This window comes from Solanum verrucosum, unplaced genomic scaffold (genome assembly GCF_900185275.1).
Source record: "Solanum verrucosum unplaced genomic scaffold, falcon-dt-bn FXZP01000284.1, whole genome shotgun sequence".
NCBI lineage: Eukaryota > Viridiplantae > Streptophyta > Magnoliopsida > Solanales > Solanaceae > Solanum > Solanum verrucosum.
This window is the reverse complement of record NW_026019936.1, coordinates 2,240,491-2,260,476: the sequence shown is the minus strand read 5'-3', so window position 1 is coordinate 2,260,476 and position 19,986 is coordinate 2,240,491. Positions and strand designations below refer to the sequence as shown.

At 33.0% G+C, this 19,986-nt stretch overlaps 3 protein-coding genes across 3 annotated transcripts; all 3 read left to right on the top strand.

Annotated features, from left to right (window-relative positions):
- The first annotated feature begins 203 nt into the window (after window positions 1-203).
- LOC125837257 (protein NDR1-like) lies at window positions 204-892 on the top strand. Its single transcript, XM_049516424.1, has one exon. The coding sequence runs from the start codon at window positions 272-274 to the stop codon at window positions 869-871; it is 600 nt and encodes a 199-aa protein (XP_049372381.1). The 5' UTR covers window positions 204-271; the 3' UTR covers window positions 872-892.
- Window positions 893-5,034: 4,142 nt separating this feature from the next.
- Window positions 5,035-9,616, top strand: LOC125837653 (probable plastid-lipid-associated protein 12, chloroplastic). Its single transcript, XM_049516739.1, has 11 exons — window positions 5,035-5,344; window positions 6,693-6,746; window positions 6,968-7,042; window positions 7,327-7,446; window positions 7,612-7,803; window positions 8,059-8,142; window positions 8,233-8,325; window positions 8,685-8,738; window positions 8,844-8,923; window positions 9,201-9,308; window positions 9,392-9,616. Exons 1-11 carry the CDS (start codon window positions 5,099-5,101, stop codon window positions 9,480-9,482), a joined length of 1,197 nt encoding a protein of 398 aa, XP_049372696.1. The 5' UTR covers window positions 5,035-5,098; the 3' UTR covers window positions 9,483-9,616.
- Window positions 9,617-10,839: 1,223 nt separating this feature from the next.
- On the top strand, window positions 10,840-15,843 carry LOC125837637 (DEAD-box ATP-dependent RNA helicase 41). The gene is made up of 2 exons (XM_049516728.1): window positions 10,840-10,938; window positions 13,155-15,843. Exons 1-2 carry the CDS (start codon window positions 10,896-10,898, stop codon window positions 14,693-14,695), a joined length of 1,584 nt encoding a protein of 527 aa, XP_049372685.1. The 5' UTR covers window positions 10,840-10,895; the 3' UTR covers window positions 14,696-15,843.
- Window positions 15,844-19,986: the final 4,143 nt, after the last annotated feature.

Here is a 19,986-nt window from a genome sequence, read left to right as displayed (position 1 = left end):
ATTTCTTTCAGTCTTCCTTTCACACTATTGTGCAGGAAATGTTCCAAGAATTTAATGGAAACCACCAACTAACTTGTCATTGACCCAATCACTCAAGTCTTTAAAAAAGCAAAAAAAATATAATTGTTGAGAATCAATATATACCTTTAAAAAACCCACAAAAACTTCTAAGAATATTGTTCCACCACTTCTCTCTACTCTCATTTCCCATCTCTTCTTTCATCTCTTCTGATAGCTTCAAATCCTGAAACTATCTCTCTGACTTTCCAACATGTCGGATTCACGTGCTTGTAATTGTGTCAAATTGACAGTGAGTTTAGGCATCACAGCTCTGGTCCTATGGTTAATTCTACGTACCACGAAGCCCAAATGTTCCATCGGAGATGTTTACGTGCAAGGCCTTGACAAATCAATCAACTCCAACAACAACAGCACGAAGCGTGACAACCATATGTCATTTCAACTCAATTTGAAGAATGAAATGAAGGACAAAGCTGTTCGTTACGATAACATTACCCTTAGTTTTTACTATGGTACAAATACAAGTTACCCTCTAGGTAATTTTACATTTGATAAATTTAAACAAGGTAAAGATAAAGAAGCATCTAAAAGTGGCATGATTGAGGCACATAATATGCCATGGGATAATGCAATTAAGGCTGTTTCAAATAATTCTAAGGCAATTATTAGAGTTGATGTGAGTACTAAAATTAGGTACAAAATTATATTTTGGTATACTAAAAGACATCATTATTTTGCGGAAAATAAAGTTGAAATTGATGATAGTGGTAAATCTAGTGCACAACAAATTAGTTGTTGTTTTGGGATTTTTGGATTTTTATTATTTGTAATTTTGTCATTTCTACTTTAATTGTTTTAGGGTCCATGAAAAAGGTGAGCATCTTTTAATTAATTAATTTAGTGTACTTTTTGTTATTCTTTCTTTCCAGGTTGTAAAGGACTAGTATTTGTTAATATTCATATTTTCTTTTCTTTCAACAATTATCATTGGATATACATAGTTCTTTTTATTTCTTTAATTATTAATTTGAATTTGTGTCACGTGCGTAATAAATCAATGGGCTTATATTGTTTGGATTGTTCATCATATAAATTTAAGGATTTGATAATATGAATTCGTGTGTGAATACAAATACTAGAATATGTACATTAAAATGTATATTGTTATTAATTGACATAATACATAGACGTGTTATTTAACTCAATTTCAACTGATATCTATACCTTCTAACTTTCAGTGTATATAATTAGACACTTAAACTTGTATAAAATTGAATAGATAGACATGTTCATCTTATGTAGCGTCCTACATGACAATTTTGTGTCTTACGTGGCGTCTTACATGTATTATGCCACGTAGAATACGTATGTCTACTTGTACACATTCAAAATTGAAAAGCGTAGATGACAATTGATGTCAAGTAGAAAGGTATATTTTTGTATTGTGTCTTATTAATTAAATGGAATATCTTATGAATAAAATATTATATGTTTATAAAAAAAAAATCAAATTTTATTGATTTTAGTTCAATACTTAATTAATCAAAATATACAACTATATATATATATATGACATAAACACAGAAATCAAATCTAATACCTAATCAATTTGTACTTTCTTGAGCATAGATGGAGTCAAAGCATTCAAGTAAGTTCAATTAATTTGAATTTACGTTCTGTATTAAGATTCTCTAAAGATAATAACGAAATTAGAAATATCATTAAAATATTCAAATATTTAACTTATACATACAATATAATATTTCGAAACATTCATCATAGATAACTATGTCTTTGGCTAACAAATAAACGTCCTCTACTAAGTATGTTTCTATTTTCACAGTTTGAACGAAGGGATTTTATCTATCAATCACATCTGTTTATTATTCTATTTTTATCTCCTCCCACTATTTATTTATGAATATATTCCTAAAATTAAAATATCTTTATGAAACTTAAAGCTGTCTGCTTCAAGTTTTCCACTTTAATTATTCCATACTCAAACGTCCAAATATAGATGTTAGGTTCACCAGATAGAAATATAGTATTGATCCCGTTTCAATTTGTTTATCTGATTTTAATTTGACACAAAATTTATAAAAAATATATTTTTTTAAAAGATAATTTTGTTCTAAAACTAAAAATATATAGAATATATCAAAATATCATGCTATGAGAGTTTATTATATGATATCACTTGTCGTACCCGATATATATTTCTAGGAAACATTGTCAGTGCACGTACGTTGTCATTTAATATTTACTATTATTATGGTTGTTGTTATTAATTGCTCTTGTTGTCAAGTTGAAGTAGGGAATAGGGTAAAAAAAGATTTAATGTATATTCCTATTAAAAAAAAAAACGAAAAAGGGCCTAAAATGTCTTTCAAGTATTTGAATTGGTACAAAATTATCTTCCATCCATCTTTCGGTCCTAAAATAACCCTGACATCCACCTTTTGGCTCAAAAATATCCTCGATATTAATTCGTTGGCTCATATTTTCCCTTAATTTTAATAGTTCATTTTAAGTAAAATTATTAAATATTTATTTATTATGTTGCCTAATGTGGTTGATCCAAATTTAAACCCTTCTCATATAAATAATAAAAATTATATGTTTAATTTTTATTTTTTTTATTAAACCACATATGATTCATATTTTGACCCGATACACTTGAAAATAATATTGAAAAAATAATTAATTTCATGATATCTTCCTATTGGCATATTTTAAATCAACCCCCCCCCCCCCACCCTCACCTCCAACCCAATTTATTATAACGTAACACAACTCATAAATGAGGATCCAACTAAAATTCACCCCGATTGATTGTCCATCTAAACAAATTATTATTTTTATTAATATAAAATTTTCTATCAATTATTCAAATGTCTTTTTCATTTTTTATTCCTTTTTATCTACTATTCTTAATTAGAATATTCGGGACTCAAACTTGAAATGAACTGATCACTTATTTATATTCTTTTAAATTTTATTATTATTATGGTGGGATAAGAGAAATGATTATTTTAATTTTTTTATTTTGAATTTTAGGTAAACACAAAAGAAAAATGCAATGTTTGTACATACTTGCTTAATTAAGTCATTTTTAATTGAACTAACTATTTCTATACGAATGCATCGCTGCTTAATTTTACTTTTTTTTTCTCTATTGTTTGTCATTAATTGGAAAACAATAATATTTAAAATGGTGGATACGATCAATAAAAAAAAAGGAAGAGATAGGAAGTGAAGGGGTGGCGGTGGGAGGGGGGGAGTGTAGAGAGTAGATACCTAACATTTTCTTTTATTTTTAATTTACTATGAAATTCAAAATCAAGTCAATCACGTGAGCTTATATATTAAGTAATTTCAAATTATTTTAACGGAAAAGGGCCTAAAATGCCCTTAAACTATGGAATTTAGTATAATATTACCCTCCATCCACCTTATGAGTATGATCCGTTAGACATAAGGGTATTTTTGAGCCAAAAGGTTGACGTCAGGGGTATTTCAAGACCCAAAGGTGGATGGAGGATAGTTTTGTACCAATTCAAATTATTGAAGGGCTATTTAGGCCCTTTAAAAGATTATATGTTAGTGATAGGCTGATAGCAGTGATTATGACTAATAGCGGTGGCTATGAGTGATAATAGATGGTTATCGTTGGTGGCTAATAATGATGACTGATATCGCCTGTCGTGCCCGATATATATATTTCTATGAAAGATTGTTTTCGTAATTTGAACACGTTATCTTCTATTCACGTGATAGTAACTTAATTACCAAATACATCAGTATAATTTTATGATATTTAAAATGTTACTGTGAACAAACAAATTGAAATAGACGAAATATTTTTTAATAATTTATATCATTGATATCGCTTTTAATAAAATAATTCATTGAGGTTAATGTACGTAGCCTTCTTTAAAAAATTCATGGAGTTGTCTTTAATATATAAAAATTAAATTGAGGTCTAATTCAAGTTCATACAATTAATATTATTAGTTTTACCTTGTCAGTGCACGTACGTTGTCATTTAATATTTACTATTATTATGGTGTTGTTATTAATTGCTCTTGTCGTCAAGTTGAAGTAGGTAAGAGGGTAAAAAAAGATTTAATGTATATTCCTTATAAAAAAATATTTATGAAATTTAGATAAAATGTAATTAATTTATAAAATATTTAAAAGATAATATGTTAGTGATGATAGCGGTGATAATGACTAATAGTGGTGGTTATGAGTGCTAATAGACGGTTATAGTTGATGGTAATGATGATGATTGATAATATATAGTGATTAATAATAATTACGACTGATAATTATGGTGAATGATAGTGATAGATAAAAGTGATAGAGGATTGTAATTTTGATGGATGATGATGATAAATAATGATAATAGTGATCTACATTAATGTTTGATAAATATATGATAGTAATTGAAGGTGATTATAGTAATAGCATCGAAATATATGACACTGATTAATGATAATAATATTGTGTGGTGGTGTGTCATGGCACATAGTCGATAATAATAATATATGACGATGATCAAATAACGATGAAAATAGACGAAGCAACGGTAAAATGCCTTTGTTTTAAAACAATTCTTTAATAGATAACACCTTAATAATATTAAAACTTGAGTCATAAATTTCAATCATTTAAATTTATTCAAAAATCATAAAAGAAAAATAGAAATACACTAAATAATTAAAATTCAAAAACCTAAAATAAGCATAATTAAAAATCAAAATCAAAATAATTACGTAAATATTTATTAAGCGCAAACAAATAAGACTCCCGCAAAATAACAAATCAAACTCCTTTTATTTTAGCCAAAATAATTCAATAGCAATTGATTATCTATATAGTCAAATAGATAATATTTACATGGCCCACATGTACACGTGTATAGCCAATAACTTGCCACGTGTCCAAGAAAATCCCTTATATATCTAACTAAAAAATAAAATAAAATAAAAATCTTGAAAAGTTAGTTGAAGCTGTTATCACACACACAAATCCCTTCCCTCCAAAAAATAAAAAAATTCCACACTTAGCAAAAATGACAACAATAATGGAAATCGGGAATTTGGGTGTTGGATTTAGGCCTCAAATTGCGATAAATTCGATTCGAAAATGGCGTTGCAAGCAATTTCTTGGTCAAAAAATGCAAAACAAGAAGAGGTTTTTGCTTGTATGCTCTGTTGCAAGTAAAGTTTGTTCTTTTAGTGAAGAAGAAAATGGACTAATTGAAGCTCTTATTGGTATTCAAGGCCGCGGTCGCGCTGCTTCACCTCAACAACTTCAAGTTAGTTCACATTTTTTTATCCCCAAATTTCTTGTTTTGTATGATATTTTGTTCTTGTTGTGCTTTGTTATGGTTGATGTTGTGGAGGACACGGATTAGGATAGTAGGTTAGTAGGTAGTAGTGATTTGTCTTGCTATCCGTACGTACTATTGTACTAGTAGTTGTAGTATTGCTCCTATAGTTTCTTGTCCTTCGATTTTTGTTATTGTCTATTGTGTCTTGTACTTTGATGATTAGTAGTAGTATTTTACTTTGTTATGTTTTTACTTTCGTTACTTCTTTTTCTAAACTACTTTGGATTATTTTTCCTTGAGCTGAATAAACTCTCTACCTCTGAGGTAGAGGTAGGTTTGCGTACATGTTACCTGTCCTAGACCCCACTTTGTGGGACTACACTGGATATGTTGTTGTTGTTGTAGTTTATTGGATTTGTTTCCAAAGTTACTGAGTTCTGCTGAACCTGTAAGCTGCATTGTGGTTCTGCTCATGGCTTAGATAAGATACTATAGACGATATTATAACGTAGAGATTGAAAATGTGTGGGCTATAAAGTGGATTAAGTAGTTTGAAGCATGTAATGTTACAGTGAGTACACATTAGAATGGAAGAAAAAGATCCATATATGTAATATTTACGAGTTGGAAATAAGTTTTAGACTTATTAGAGAACTTATAATATTATAGTTACTACTACTTTTTATATATAATTTATATGATCGTAAACAACCTCTCTACCACCACGAGTTAGAGGTAAGGTCTGCATACACTCATGGACCTAATTTGACATGGTGCGCCCAATATTGGGTCTGGTGTGGACCGTGCATAGAGTTGTGAATATATTCCCGGTCCTTGAATGTCATGCTCCAGATAAAGAATGTCATATTAGATTACACCGAGTAAGTTGTTGTATTTAATTTGCTATGATAACGATTGAGTTGAGCATAAAAGAAGCAGTACGGATTCATATAGCCAACCTCAACTTGTTTGGGATTGAGGCATAGTAGTAGTAGTTGTTATATTTATCGTTGTAATGAGGCTTAACATGAGTTGAGCATAAATATAGAAGTGGAAATCATATGCCCGACCCAACTTGTTTGGGCTTGCGCCATAGTTGTTGTTGTTATCTTTATTGTTATAGTGAGATGTAACACGAGTTGAGCTTAACTAGAGAAGTGAGGATTCATATAGCTGATCCGAACTTGTTTGGAGTTGCCCCATAGTTGTTGGTACATTTACTGTTACAGTATTTGAATTTCATTCTGAGATTGACATCTTTTAGGGGTCATCTTGTGTGTCGTATAATATTATAGGCGGATCCAGGATCTAAAGTAAATATATGGTTATGCAGGAGGTTGAACATGCTGTTAAAGTTCTCGAAGGATCAGAAGGTGTTTCTGAACCGGTGAGTATTGTCTTTGAGTGCTTTCGCTTTCATTGCATTTCCCTTGTACTCATTTCTTAGTGTTGATTATGATAAATGTGACTGCATATCTGCGAGAAAAATATACTAAAAACGATAAGTTATGTTGTTTCAATGTAAGTAACAAAAGGGATTTGGAGGTTTGCAACTTTACAATGTTGTTAGTGACTTGGTGTTATATTCACATGGGCTAATATCTATAGACAAGCTCGAGTTTGATAGAGGGTCGGTGGCAGCTGATGTTCACGACTAGGCCAGGATCAGCATCTCCTATTCAGGTTAGATGTTATACTTTTTCTTTACTGTGCTTTCAGCTGTCTACATTTTTCTGGTGCGTAGATTGGTTAGAGAGCTTAAATGAAGAAATGATGGTCAATATTCATTTCGTAGACATACTAAAAATCGATACTGTATTGTGGATTTCAAAGAAGTAAATTTTATTCGTTAACATTAGCATTGATCATAACATCAGCAAATATCTTCTTTTCCTTGGGACAAAAGGCAGTAATGAAAACGTGGGGTTGTCTAACTTATCGTTTTCCTTATATGAGCCATTTTGCAGAGAACATTTGTTGGGGTTGACTCATTCAGTGTATTTCAAGAAGTGTTCCTTAGAACGAACGATCAACGTGTATCCAACATTGTAAAATTTTCTGAGGCAATAGGTGAGCTGAAAGTAGAGGTATGTATCTTTTATCCAGTTTACTGAATATTGTAAGTTTTTCGAAGTGGAGATTCATATAGCCGACCCCAACCTGTTTGGACCGAGGCGTAGTTTTCTACTTCAGTTTTGAACAATAATTTGGCTCTTTGGTATCTTACTGAATGCAAGTCTTATGTTCCTCAGGCACTTGCAACAATCAAAGACGGAAAACGTATTCTTTTCCAGTTTGATAGAGCAGCTTTTTCGTTCAAATTTCTACCGTTCAAGGTTCCGTATCCTGTACCTTTTAGACTTCTGGGAGATGAAGCTAAGGGCTGGTTAGACACAACATATTTGTCTCCATCCGGGAATCTCCGCATTTCAAGAGGAAACAAGGTAGGAGAACATAATTAGCTCGTGTCATTTTTTCTGTTTTGCTTTTCCTCACTGTTAGACGTTATACCATGCATAAAACGTTGTTTGGACTCTTCAAAGATATCGCTGGTGTGTGTCAGATCCTTCAAAAGTTATGCATTTTCGGAGGGTCCAAGCAACATAGCATAAAATCAGTTAACTGTATACTATCAGCTTCTTTGTAACGGGTAATCAGTTAAGCGTTTAAGGGCCACAAACTATACTGATATAGTGCAGGGAACTACATTTGTGCTGCAAAGGGAAACTGAACCAAGGCAAAAGTTGCTTTCGTCCATTTCAACGGGGACAAGGGTAGAAAAGGTACAAATTTACGCTCGTTTCTTGTGAAAATCCTGTTATAACATGTGTTGGTTCTGTGATTAATAATTTGCTTGATGTGAATTTTAACAGGCAATTGAGGAGTTTATTTCCTTAAACCAAAATGTCGCGAACCCTGAACTGGAACTCCTCGAGGGAGAGTGGCAAATGATATGGAGTTCACAGGTATCTGTCCAACGTCTCTTTTCTTTTCAAATGCAAACTTTGATAAGTGTGTTGCGCTACTTTGATATCTAGAACACAACTTACGAGTGACAAATATTTGACGATGAATCCAGTTATTACTATTATATATTAACTTGAGGTCGATGTATGAATGTATAAACTTCAAATCCTGAATCCGACTCTGCTTAACGAATGAAGAAAAGATAAGTTCTAAACATGTTGTTTGGTTATATCAGATACTTAGAGCTTTTTACTTGGAAATAACTCTGATATACGAATACACTTAAACCTCCTTTTTCCGAATAGATCATTCATTTCTCATATCATATATTAACTTGAGGTCGTTATTTGCTTTACAGGTTGAAACAGATAGTTGGTTAGAGAATGCTGGCAACGGTCTGATGGGAAATCAGGTGCATAGGGCCTCTTCATTCTGCTGTTTTATTTTCTCTATCGACTTTGATATCTTTGGTCACGTACTATACTTTCTTATTCGGAATTTGTGTTGTTCTTTCTAGATTGTCAAACCAGATGGACAGTTGAAGTTCCTCGTTGGCATATTGTTCGGTATTAGGTTCTCCATGACTGGCAAATATGAGTAAGTACTTACCATTTCAGCTATTGATATAAATGACTTGTGAGAGATCTGTTTTTTGCCTCAGTAATTACCTAACGAGAGAAAGAGAGTCGATGCAAAAGCAGTTTTTTACACTAGGAAATCTGAAATGTTAGACATAGCGAACTCTGTTAACTACGCTTTATATAGACTAAAAGCCAGAGAGATACTAAGGTATAGGGAGTGAACGTGCTCGATCACCTAGGAGGCCTTTTATTTGGTATGCTCGTTAAGCTTAACTGCTCGTCTTCTAATACAGGAAATCTGGAAGTAACACGTACGATGTCATAATGGATGATGGAGCAATCCTGGCTGGTATGTATGGAATTCCAGTAGAAATGGAAAGCAAGTTCACCATAGAAATACTGTAAGATATATCGATCTATTGCAGACATAACGAAATTAACTGTCATCAATCGTTATGCTATCTTCTAACTTTGTACAATGCAGATATACCGATGACAAGATCAGAATTTCACGCGGCTACAACAAAATTCTCTTTGTCCATGTACGCGTAGACGGATCCAAGAAGAAGTCATAACTCTCAAGGTTTCCATATAGTTACATTAAGGCCAACTTGTTATGTTAAAACTTCAAGCATAGTCAAGTATTTCTCAGATTGTAACTTATATTCAACTTGGAAAGCACTTCATTTTGGCATCTATAACAACAAAAACGTATTCAGTGTAATCTTACAAGTGTGGTCCTAAGAATATAGAATATACACATGTTGTACCCCTACTTTTGTAGGACAGAGAAGTTATTTCCGATAGACATATTTTGGCATCTATTTTTGAAAAGTAGGAGCATAATAAAACCAGCATGAAAGCATTTGCAAATGAGGAAGCTCTAATTCTCTAATACTCTGACTGTCCCAATTTATGTAACACATTTCGTTTTTCGAGAGTTAAACAGTTTAGGTTTGATCGAGGATTTGCCTCATGGAATCTTGAAAGTTTTTAAAATGAAATTTATATATTTGTAAACTACGTAAAAAAAATACTATAAGTCACAATTTGGAATATTTAAATGTATACGAAGAATTTACGATTAAACATAGATTTGTTTGAATCTCAAAATCTAAAAAGTATCACATAAATTGGGACATATCTCGAAATTCGAAATGTGTCACATATTTATATTCTCTTCATTCCAATTTAAGTGACTTAGTTTGATTTGACACATAGTTTAGAAACAACGAGAGACTTTTGAATATTGTAATCATAAATTAAAGATGTATGTAGTTCTTCAAGTCTTCGATCTTAAATTTGTCCCACAGAATGTTGAAATTGAAAAACTTACTACATATAGAAAAAATACTTTTTCTAGAACAAACCAAAAAGAAAAGGAGAACACTTATACGACAACAAGGGATTGTGTATATATTATATTAAGAATTTCACTAGATATCTATAAATATTTAGCTATGGACTGAATATTATTACACATTAACTTGAGGTTGTTATACAAATGAATAAACTTCAAATCTCAAATTCGATCTCACGTTTCTACACAACTCGATTATATTTATTAGGTAGAAAATGACAAACACAGTCCCTTATGTATGAAGATAATTCCAAAATAGTCCTTTAAATATAAAATTAAATAAAATTATCTATCTGTAGTGATATTAAAGTTCAGGGTCCCTTTTTGCATTTTATCCAAAATAATGGGGCTAAAACAATAATTCCTAAACTTTAGCTCCACTTTCAACCCGAAAAGGCCCAATCAAGATCCGACAACCCGGCAGCTATACATATACCTATAGAGACACCGAAAAATCAAGAAATTTGATAAATTCAACCGAAGCTTTGAAGGAGAATTCTGGGTATGTAGTTTTTTTTTTAATATTTTTTTTTTTTTGTTTTTTTATGGTGTTGCTTAATAATTTTCTGTAATTTTTATAGGGTTGTGATATCTTGAGGATTTTGCATTTTGAAGTTTTTTTTGTACAATGGAAAGTTCTGTAGCTGCAGAAAATGATAGTAATCCCCCAGGTAATTTCCTTTAACAAAGTAAAGATTGTTTTTTTTAATTTCAATTTATGAGTTTTTGCAAAAAAAATTTGAGTGGACTGAGCTAGATTAGCTGTTGTTGTTGAATTAGCCAAATAATTAGGGGATTATGTATCTCGGGTGTGACTTAGTGGTCAATGAAGTGGGTTGAGAATGGGTTCAGGTTCAATTTTCGGTTAGCTGATTGTGACTTGGCACGGAGTTTTAGAAAGTAAAAAGGAAATTTTTGAATCTTGTGGTGTTAAACTAAAGACAGGTAAAATATATCAAAATGTCATATAAAGTTCTGTAGATCATGTTTTGGTTCCAATTTTTTTATGTGTTCTTAGGCTTGCTTCTTAAAAGCATTTTATTGTAAAAATTCTTGAATTGAAGGATTGTGTGAAAGCATTATGGCTAACATTATTCTAAACTGAGAGCTGCAAAATAAGCTGAAATGAATTGAATTGATAGAATTTGAGATACATTGTGTTGATATTGGATAATGTTAGAGGTGGAGCCAGCTCAGTAGCTTGTGATGAAACGTTTTAACGGTTTGATTTTTAAAGAGAAAGCTGCAAAATAAGCTGAAATGAATTGAATTGATAGAATTTGAGATACATTGTGTTGATATTGGATAATGTTAGAGGTGGAGCCAGCTCAGTAGCTTATCCAGAACCCAGTAAGCAAAGATATTTATGGTTTAGAACCCATAAACAAAAAGCTCTGGTTCCCCCGCTGAATTAATGTCCGTCGTAGCAATAGTTGCATATATATAAAATTTAAATGGCAATGGTTCCTAACTAGTTGCCACGTACTTTTCGACTTGCTCTTTTAAGTCTCCATTGTTGGATTGTGGACATTGGTCGAGAGGATAGTCGGCAGTTTGCTTTCAGTCCGCTTTCTTGCATTTATGGATTATGTCAGTTGAATAGTCTGTTTATTGTTCTTTAATTTGTAGAAAGTAGTTACTTCTTATTTGATATTTGGTGAAAGAGTTCTCCTGGACTATAATAAGATATGGTAACTTTTCTATGATAATTTTCTTATGTACTATTGCGCTTTAGGCGCAACCTGTTCTACTTGTGGTTATTCATGCTTATCTGGCTCACTCTTACTATTTAAGCTTCACCTGTCATCATGAAAATCCTAAAACGTTTTTTCGAGTTGATAGCTGATATGAGTTCATGGATTTGGTCTCTGATTCAGCTAATTGATCCTAGGTTTACTTGGACTGCCCCTCGGTCTCTCCATCTCGCTAAGCAAGTTTTTGGTCTGCTGCTAGTCCTTGGTTTGCTTGAACTAGCCTTCATCTCAACTGCAATAGTCTTCTGCAGTTCTGCTAGTCTGGTGTCCATTTTTTGTTGGCTTATCATTTTGATTCACGTTTAATCAATGTATTTTCATTCCCATATCTTGTGAGAAGCAGTTGCTGACCTATCCTGAACTGTAACAGCCTTACTTTACACTTGTTATAAGGCAGTAGCTCTCCTTCCACCATAGTAATTCCAAGTTTATCAAGGCAGGATTCAAACTTGTCTTGCTCCAATTGGGCTTTGTGGATTGGATTTAATGTTACCCTTGGTTTCTCTTCTTGAATGTTGTGGTTGTGGACAAACTTTGTGATGGCCTATTAGTGGGCTACCTAAGCCCGTTGTCCATACCTTTGTTTGTGAGTCAAGCTCTTCTAGTCAAGGACCATATTTAAATTCTGGTGTTAGCAATGTCTCATTAAGAGTTTTAGATTTTTTTCTGAAAAAAAATATAAACATTAAACAATTTCTTCTTCCCTTTCACTTTTGGTTAGTTGTTGTAACAAATATTTTGTTTTCTTCTGTGTTAATCCATAATTCTACGGTCATTGACCAATTTCCATTCGTTGCCTGGTGAATAAATGTATCTCTCTGTTCAATTTCACAGCAATTCATCATACTAGTACTCTCTCCCAAATCTTATTAGTCAAATCTGGTACTAGTACCAAAAGTTGAGCTTTAAGGAACCAAATCTAATCATTTTGTTATCTTACTTCTAGTGCAAATAATTACTTTCTAAATTTTGAAATATTGAGGTCAAATATCACTCACAAAACATATAGTAAAAAATTAACCATTAAAGTCAATTTAGATTTCATGTTTCATTTACCCTTTTTATTATTATCAAGATGTAGCAATCACATTGCTTAAGTGCTTATGGGATTGCTTCTTTCATGTCTGCTTCAGAGGATAATGTGAAGGAGAGGTGTTGGGACCAAAGAGAGGCGCTGCCGGATGAGCCTCGATGTGTCGTATGTGGCCGCTATGGTGAGTACATTTGCGATGAGACTGATGATGATATTTGTAGCTTGGAATGCAAAGGTATATTGTTGTCGCGACTTGCAAAATTGCGGAAACCAACTTCTCGTCCATGTCCTGTGAAGTTACCAGCAACTGATGAGTGCTATTATGTAAGGGATAATGATAAATCTGAAGTGAATCCACTAACAACTGACCAGACTGAACTTCTGAGAAGGAAACTTGATATTCTTGTGAAGGGAGATACCACACCGCCTCCCATCTTGTCATTTGCTTCTTGCAAGCTACCTCAGAAGCTTCTCGAGAATATTGAAGTTGCTGGTTATGAAATGCCAACTCCTGTTCAAATGCAAGCAATCCCTGCTGCTTTAGCACGGCAAAGCTTGCTTGTTTCAGCGGAGACTGGTTCTGGTAAAACTGGCTCTTTTCTAATTCCTATTGTTTCTCAGTGTGCAAAGTTCAATGAAGAGCATTTCCAAAACCAGCAACAACCATTAGCTATGGTTCTCACACCTACTAGAGAACTCTGCATACAGGTAGAGGATCAAGCTAAGGTTCTCGGGAAGGGTTTGCCATTCAAAACTGCATTGGTGGTAGGTGGTGATGCCATGGCAGGACAGCTCCACCGCATCCAGCAGGGAGCATCTTTAATTGTGGGAACTCCTGGAAGGCTCATTGACCTTTTGACGAAACACGAGATTGAACTGGATACTATTTCAATTCTTGTTCTTGATGAAGTTGATTGCATGCTCCAAAGAGGTTTCCGTGAGCAGGTGATGCAGATTTTTACGGCTCTGTCTCAACCTCAAGTGTTAATGTATTCCGCTACAATTCCTAAAGACGTAGAGAAGATGGCAAGCTCAATGGCGAAAAAAGTTACTGTCATCTCTGTTGGGAAGCCAAATAAACCTAATCAGGCTGTCAAGCAGTTAGCTATATGGGTAGACTCGAAACGGAAGAAGCAAAAGCTTTTTGATATTTTGATGAGCAAGCAGCATTACAAGCCACCAGTTATTGTATTTGTGGATTCTCGACTTGGATCAGATCTCCTTTCTGAAGCAATAACAGTAAGCACTGGGCTAAAAGCATTATCAATTCATGGTGAGAAATCCATGAAGGATAGGAGAGAAATTGTAAGATCATTTCTAGTTGGAGAAATTCCAGTTATTGTTGCCACAGGAGTGTTGGGTCGAGGAATCAATCTGTTGACTGTGAAACAGGTTATTGTGTTTGATATGCCAAATTCCATCAAGGAGTATGTGCACCAGGTGGGAAGGGCATCCAGAATGGGGGAGGAAGGTACATCAATTGTCTTTGTGAATGAAGAGAATAAGAAATTGTTTCCCCAGTTGGTTGAAGCTCTTAAAACATCTGGTGCGGCAATTCCCCGAGAGCTTGCTAATTCACAGTATTCTGTTGGCTCTTTCTCTGCTGGCAGAGGTCAGAAAAAACGAAAACATGGTTTCTGAAGATGTTGCTCCCCTTCCTCTTCCTTAACATTAAGCTCCCTATGCTAAGAATTAAGAAGATACATTTTCTCTAAAGCTCTTCTCTACTGCAAATGACCTGCCATTACCTCCAACTGCTTCTTGGACCTGGCGGTCAAACTTTATTGCTTAGACATTTGCCCTCCTTTGATGTTCACTAGTTCTCTCACAGGAAGCTGGACTCTGTCAGACACACGGACACACAGTATGTAGGACCGTATACTGTGTAGTGTGCATATTTTATACGTAATGATTCTTCTAGTGCTAAAAGGAGATTCTTCTCGTTTGAAAAGATCTGGTGAACTGAGAACCAGCACTGGATTCGCTTCTCAAAGCTGAAGCACCTATGGCTTGCAATGTTGAGGGAATGCTGCAGTTGCTATTCTTTCTTGAGTTGTTTGCGTCAGTCTTAAAAGTCAAAAAAGGCATATAAAGTTTTGGCGATGCTTGGCGGTGTCTGCAGCTGGACTGGTAAGCATTCACCCACCTTAGTCATTAACTGATCATTGAAAGTTTGCTTGTCTAGCATAGAATCCATAACGGTTTTTGTTATATCGATATTATTCACCATTTTTTTGTTGACGGGCTTTTCCTCAACCAGTACATCCCGTTCTATCCACGACTTTGCACAGTTTGCATCACAGGGTACGGATGCCTTTGCGGTTTTTGGATTAAAAGAATCCTGATAAGACAAGACGCCAGAGGTGCTTAATTGTGCGGGTTAACCAGCAGATTGTAAATCTCAGATAAATGAACCAAGTTACCAACTCTTTTGATGCTAGGAAGAGGCTTTCTGTTTGATCCCTTACAAGAAGCAGCAGCATAATAAAACATGTCTCACCATTTATCCATCGGTGGATGAAGAATCGCGAACATAATAATTTCTGGTTGACCATGTTTTCAGAAAAAAGATACGCACGACTGAAGTGGCTATACATACAAAATCTATATGCTTTGATTGGAACTGAAGGTTCCAGAACAGATGGCTGGTATACCGCAATAATCAAACTTTCTTTTATTTTTTTAATTCGGATCGGATTTATGTTGGCTTTGTTGGGAGGCTCGCGTAGTTTGTTACGTCAGCTCCAAAAGGATAAGTTGCGTTGGAACTGATAAAGTTCCGTGGAGTTCATAATTGCATTAAAGGAGCCAAAGTAGTGGCTGCGGCGTGTTGAGCGAAGATGGTCCCCGTACGCTTGGCCTGCCAGCGTATTCTGAAGAATTCATGATTTATATATGTTTCAGGCCGGTGAGAGGGAGTGTAAATTGTAATGATTGGCTTTGAATAAGAGTGCTGAAGACCATACCAAATCATTTGTTGCTACATTTCCTTCATATATAGATTATATTTTCTTGGTAACAATTGAATTTTGTTATCAATACAGATATATACAGCTCATTACAAAACTTGGGCTACACAAAAAATGTTGAGCAACTTACAAAAATGACTATATTTATAGGGTTATTAAAGTACAATAGCTATAAGTATGGTATTTATAAAAAATGACTAAAATTTAACTTTTTCTCTAGCTGTATTATTGTATATGTTTTTTTATTTTTCTATTTATACACTAATACAGTTTTAATTACAATGAACTAAATAAGGAAACTGTATTAATTGTACAAATTCAAATTAGTATCTTTATTTATAAAATTTAAAGTATTAATATATCAAGGATACAAGTATTTGTAAAAACTTAATGTATTAATATATTAAACAAGATAAAGTATAACAATTTAGCATATAAACACGATAATTTGAAAAATGAATACATTGTTGTTAAACAAAAAATGAATACACCAATATAGTATACATATGAATACATTGCTGTTAAACAAAAGATGGATATATTTGATAATACATAAACAAAAAAAAATGGAAAATAATAGAATGTGTAGGTAGCAAAAGTGTGCAAGTATTCGGCAAATGAAAAAAACCAACAAACGTCAATCTCTTTTTGGTTAAGTTTTTCTTATAATACTTGAGGCTTGGTATTGACTCATGTATTTGTTTATAAAAATATTGTATTAATGTATCCAATTATACTTGTATTGCCTAATTAACCTTTCAGATTCGATAGATTACTTATATATCCAAATATACTTGTATTCACAAATCACCATTTCAACTTGTGTTAATATTAGAATACAAGTATCTATGTATATAACTATTCTACTATATACAAATTTGACAATCACACAAACCTCAATCTCTTTTTGCTCGTGTTCTTCTTGTACTACTTTTTGTTTTTTATAACTATAGCCATTGTAATGTAGAAACAAATAATTCTTCAATCGGAAGCCTATAAAATTAGATGCAATATATATGTATACAAATATGATCTTCATAAAAACGAGAAGAAAATCAATTAAGCTATATCTAATGAATTCAAATTACAAAAATTGCTCCTAGAATCATCAAAAAGATCTTAAATTGGAAGAAATTTGGGAGAAAAATATAGAAATTTTGTGATATAGGAAGATTGATGAAAGGGAAAGTATTACTGAGGGTAAACATAGGGAATCGCCATTTCACGAATCACCATTTCAATTTGTGTTAATATTACAATACAAATGTCTATGTATATAAGTATTCTACTATATACAAATTTGACAATCAAACAAACCTCAATCTCTTTTTGCTCATGTTCTTCTTCTATTTTTTTTTTATAACTATAGCCATTATAATGGAGAAACAAATAATTCTTCAATTGAAACCTTATAAAAGTAGAAAAAAATGTAAATGTATACAAATATAATTTTCATAAAAACGAGGAAAAAATTCTATTAGAAGATATTTCTTTCTCTCAAAGACAGAACCAATGGTCCATTTTATTAAACAAAAGGAAATGATACAGACTTGGTTTCAGCCCAAGTCAAAAAAAAAAAAAAGAAGAGAAGAAGAAGAAGAAGAACCAAACGTAACAAGATAGCAAAGACAAAATAAAATAAAAAAGACAAAAGCTCTAAACAACCATCGGAGAAATGAGAGGTCACCGGAGAAGATGATGAATTCAAATCACAAAAAATGATCCTAGAGTTATGTAAAAGAATCTTAAATTGGAAGGAATTTGTGGGGGAAATATAGAAAATTTGTGATAAAGAGATATTGATGAAAGAGAAAGTATTAATGAGGGTAAATATGGGGACTAATCACATAAAACATGCTTAGCATAATTAATTATGTGTGTAATAATAACTTTCCTATTTAATATTTAATAATTTCCTATTTATTTATATATAATTAACTTTGCTATTTATTGTGCAATTATATTCATATAACATAAAAAAAAAATAAACTGTAGCTATTTATCTTAAATGTATATTGATGTTTGCCATATTCTGTAGTTTTTCCTTCCTTCATTAGGCATCAACATCGATAGGCTAACACACACAAAAATTCAAAGTCGCCTAATTCCTATAAATTGCTCCGTATTATGAAACAATAAGCCTAAAAAACGGTGAGACTATACATAATGTTTCCCTAACTCATTACGGAGCTCCACATAAAGGTTTTTTTTTGCTAAACCGTTGGAGTGTTATAAGACGTCAATATCCATGTGTTAACATGCTCCAAAAAGCAAAAAAAAAAAAAAACGCTTAATTCTTATAAAAATATTCCTAATAAAAATGGTGAGATTATACATAATGCTTCCTCAACTCATTATAGAGGTCCTCATAAAATATTTTTGGAAAAACTGTTTGGGCACCATAAGGCGTCAATATCAATGGGTTAACATATTCAAATTTTTTAAATAAAAAAGTCATCTAATTCCTATAAATTTACTACAAAATGCAAAAATATGCCTCAAAAAATGGTGCGACTATGCGTAATGCACCCCCAACTCACTACCAAGATCCTCATAATGTTTTTTCAGAAAAACCGTTCAAGCGCTATAAGACGTCAATATCCATGGGCTAACACACACGATAAATAAAAAAAACGCATAATTTCTATAAATTGGTCCCTAAATGCAAAATATGCATAAAAAAAGGCTTACCCAACTCATTATAGAGGTCCACATAATATTTTTTCAGGAAAAATATTCGGGCGCTATAAGGCGTTAATATCTATGGGCTAACACGCACGAAAAAATAAAAAAAAAGTTGCCTATTTTCTGTATATTGATCTCTAAATGCTAAAATGTCTCAAAAATGGTGAAACTATACATAATGCTCCCCCAACTCATTATGGAGGTCTTCATAAAGTTTTTTCAGAAAAACTGTTCGGGCGCCATAAGGTGTCAATATCTATGGGGTAACACACATAAACAACCAAAAAGATCAACCAATTCCTATAAATTAAGATCTAAATGCAAAAATATGCCTAAAATAATGAGACTATACGTAATGCTACACCAACTCATTATGGAGGTCTTCATAAGGTTTGTTCAAAAAAAACTATCCAGGTGCCATAAGACGTCAATATCCATGGGCAAACACACATGAAAAACAAAAAAAGTACAAATAATTTCTATAAATTGGCCCCTAAAAAACATGCCACAAAAAATGGCAAGACTATACGTAATGCTCTCTCAACTCATTACAGAGGTCCACATGATGTTTTTTTTAGAAAAATGGTCCAGGTGCCATAAGATGTTAAAATCTATGGGCAAACACACATGAAAAATAATTTTTTTTTTGTCTAATTCCTATAAATTGGCCTCTAAATGCAATAAATTGCCTAAAAATGGCGAGACTATACGCAATGCTCTCCCAAATCATTACGGGGATCCTCATAAGGTTTTTTTTCAAAAAAATCGTCCGAGCGCCAGAAGGCATCAATATTCATGGGCTAGGTCACATGAAAAACCAAACAAGTCGCCTGATTCCTATAAATTGGCCCCTAAATGCAAAAATATGTCTTAAAGAATGGTGAGACTATATGTTATCCTCCCTAACTCATTACGGAGGTCCTCATAAGGTTTTTTGATAAAAAATATTCGAGCGCCATAAGGCGTCAATACCTTTGGGCTAACACACATAAAAAAATCAATAAAGTTGCCTAATTTCTATAAATTGACCCCTAAATGTCAAATTATGTAACAAAAAAATTGGTGAGACTTACATAATGCTCCCCAAACTCATTACAGAGGTTCTTTTAAGGTTTCTGAGGACAATCGTTCGGGCGCCATAAGGCGTCAATATCAATGGGCTAACACACACGAAAAACTAAAAAAATCACTTAATTCTTGTAAATTGACCCTAAATGCAAAGATATGGTCAGACTATATGTAATGCTCCCCGAATTCATTACGGAGGTCCTCATAAAG